The 1,805-nt window shown below is 53.3% G+C and overlaps 1 protein-coding gene across 1 annotated transcript; it reads left to right on the top strand.

Moving 5' to 3' along the window:
* On the top strand, nucleotides 1-959 carry LOC123116433 (RING-H2 finger protein ATL39-like). Its single transcript, XM_044537389.1, has one exon. It carries the CDS (start codon nucleotides 165-167, stop codon nucleotides 870-872), a length of 708 nt encoding a protein of 235 aa, XP_044393324.1. The 5' UTR covers nucleotides 1-164; the 3' UTR covers nucleotides 873-959.
* The last annotated feature ends 846 nt before the right edge of the window (nucleotides 960-1,805 follow it).

The following is a 1,805-nucleotide window of genomic DNA, read 5'->3' as shown; positions in this document are numbered from 1 at the left end:
CTCCCCGGACGCGAACACCACCCCACCACCGCGCGCCCTGGATCCTCAACCGCCGCCTATTTCTATTTCTTCCCCCAAGGACCACCACCGCAAGCAACCTCGTCCAGCTGCAGTTGACCGTAGCGACTCGGGCGGTAGGAGCGGGTCGGTCTGACAGAGTGACCATGTTGGCGAGGCTCATGGCGCTGGCGCTCCGCGGCGGCGAGCACGGCGGGCGCCGCGCCTGCTACGGCATCGCGGCGACATGCGCGTGGCTGCTCCTCTTCTGCGTGCTCGCCGTCGCCCTCCGCTGCGCCTGGAAGGCCTTCGCGTTCGCCAGCCTCGCGCTGGTGGCCTTCGGCGCCGTCGACCACTTCGCGCCCGACACCTGGTGCGGCGGCGCGCCAAGCGACGGCGCGGGCGCGCCGGAGCGAGACCAGTCCAGGGCGGCCGCGGCGGCTACGGCCCGGCGGTTCGGGCTCGGGCGCGCCGCGATCGACGCCCTGCCCACGTTCGCGTACGGCGACGACGGTGGCGACGTCGACCTTGAGTCGGGGGGTGACACCGCGTGCTCGGTGTGCCTCGAGGACCTGCGGGCCGGCGAGACGGTGCGGCGGCTCCCGGCGTGCATGCACGTGTTCCATGTGGAGTGCATCGACATGTGGCTGCACTCGCACCGGAGCTGCCCTCTCTGCCGGTGCGACCTCTCGCCGCCACGGAAGGTTGTTACCAAAGCACCGGCGGTGGAGAATGGAACGCTTGCTGAGGATGAATTGCCTGCGGTGGCGGCGACGGTGGCAGAGACGGGACCGCTGGCTGATGATCATGATGCTTCGCCGCCGGTGGTGACAGGGGAGACGAAACCGCCTGCTGGTGCTTCGCCGACGGTGTAGATCATGTGTATAAGTTTTTTTAGGCTAGAAAATGTCGTTTCTCTGCACGACACCCATACACACAGTAGGATCGTCCCTCTTTCGTGTTGTAAATCTTGTGCATTCCTCTGTATTCCGCCTGTATATAGATGCTGAGACTTGAGACTACATAAATTAAACAGATCTTTGTGATTCCTGCCGTCTTTTTGGGGCGGCGAGGTTAGTGTTTTTTGTTGTGTGGCGAAATTTGGGTGTCAGTTGTTTCAGATCTATTTAAGGGGTTAGCGACGACGGCTGCGGCTCCACGGCGTTGGTTCTTAGAGGCACATGCACAAAGACTTCCCGACTGTCCTTGACATGGTCAAGCCGGCTTCGATAGAGGAGCGGCGACTCATTCTGGCACGGTAGTGATTGTTTGGTGGTCTCAGTATCTTGATGTAATTTTTATTATATTTGAGATGCTTTGTATTCTTGGTGGACTTTAATAATAGATCCAAATTATTTTTGAAAAAAAAGATCTTGTGATTTTTTTAAACTAATAGATCTTGTGAATTGACAATACGATGTACGAATAGTATCTGAGAGCAGAAAACTTTGGAGAACGGCGTGGAGGCCGATTTTTTGAAAAAATCAATTTCAAGAAAATCTGAAGAAAAAAATGTATGTAAAAATAAGGATGTGAGGCGTATGTGTGTAAAATTTCAGAATGAAATACAATGAAATGCGACCTGTACAAAAAAATCATGGTCTGGGAGGATGAACAACATCATGTGTTAAAAAGCCCCAGATCTATCTTTTTTGCACAGCCCTCATTCCAACATATTTCGTCCTGAAAATTTACATACTTGTGCACTATGCCTTCATCTATCTCTATATATTTTTCAGAATTTTTTGAAATGTAAAAATATGAATTTTCATAAATTTTGAATTTTGCATTTGAAGGCTTTCATGGAG

This window comes from Triticum aestivum, chromosome 5B, assembly GCF_018294505.1.
Source record: "Triticum aestivum cultivar Chinese Spring chromosome 5B, IWGSC CS RefSeq v2.1, whole genome shotgun sequence".
In the NCBI taxonomy this organism is placed as follows: domain Eukaryota; kingdom Viridiplantae; phylum Streptophyta; class Magnoliopsida; order Poales; family Poaceae; genus Triticum; species Triticum aestivum.
Note: the sequence above shows the minus strand (reverse complement) of the source record. Positions and strands in the feature narration are given on the sequence as shown.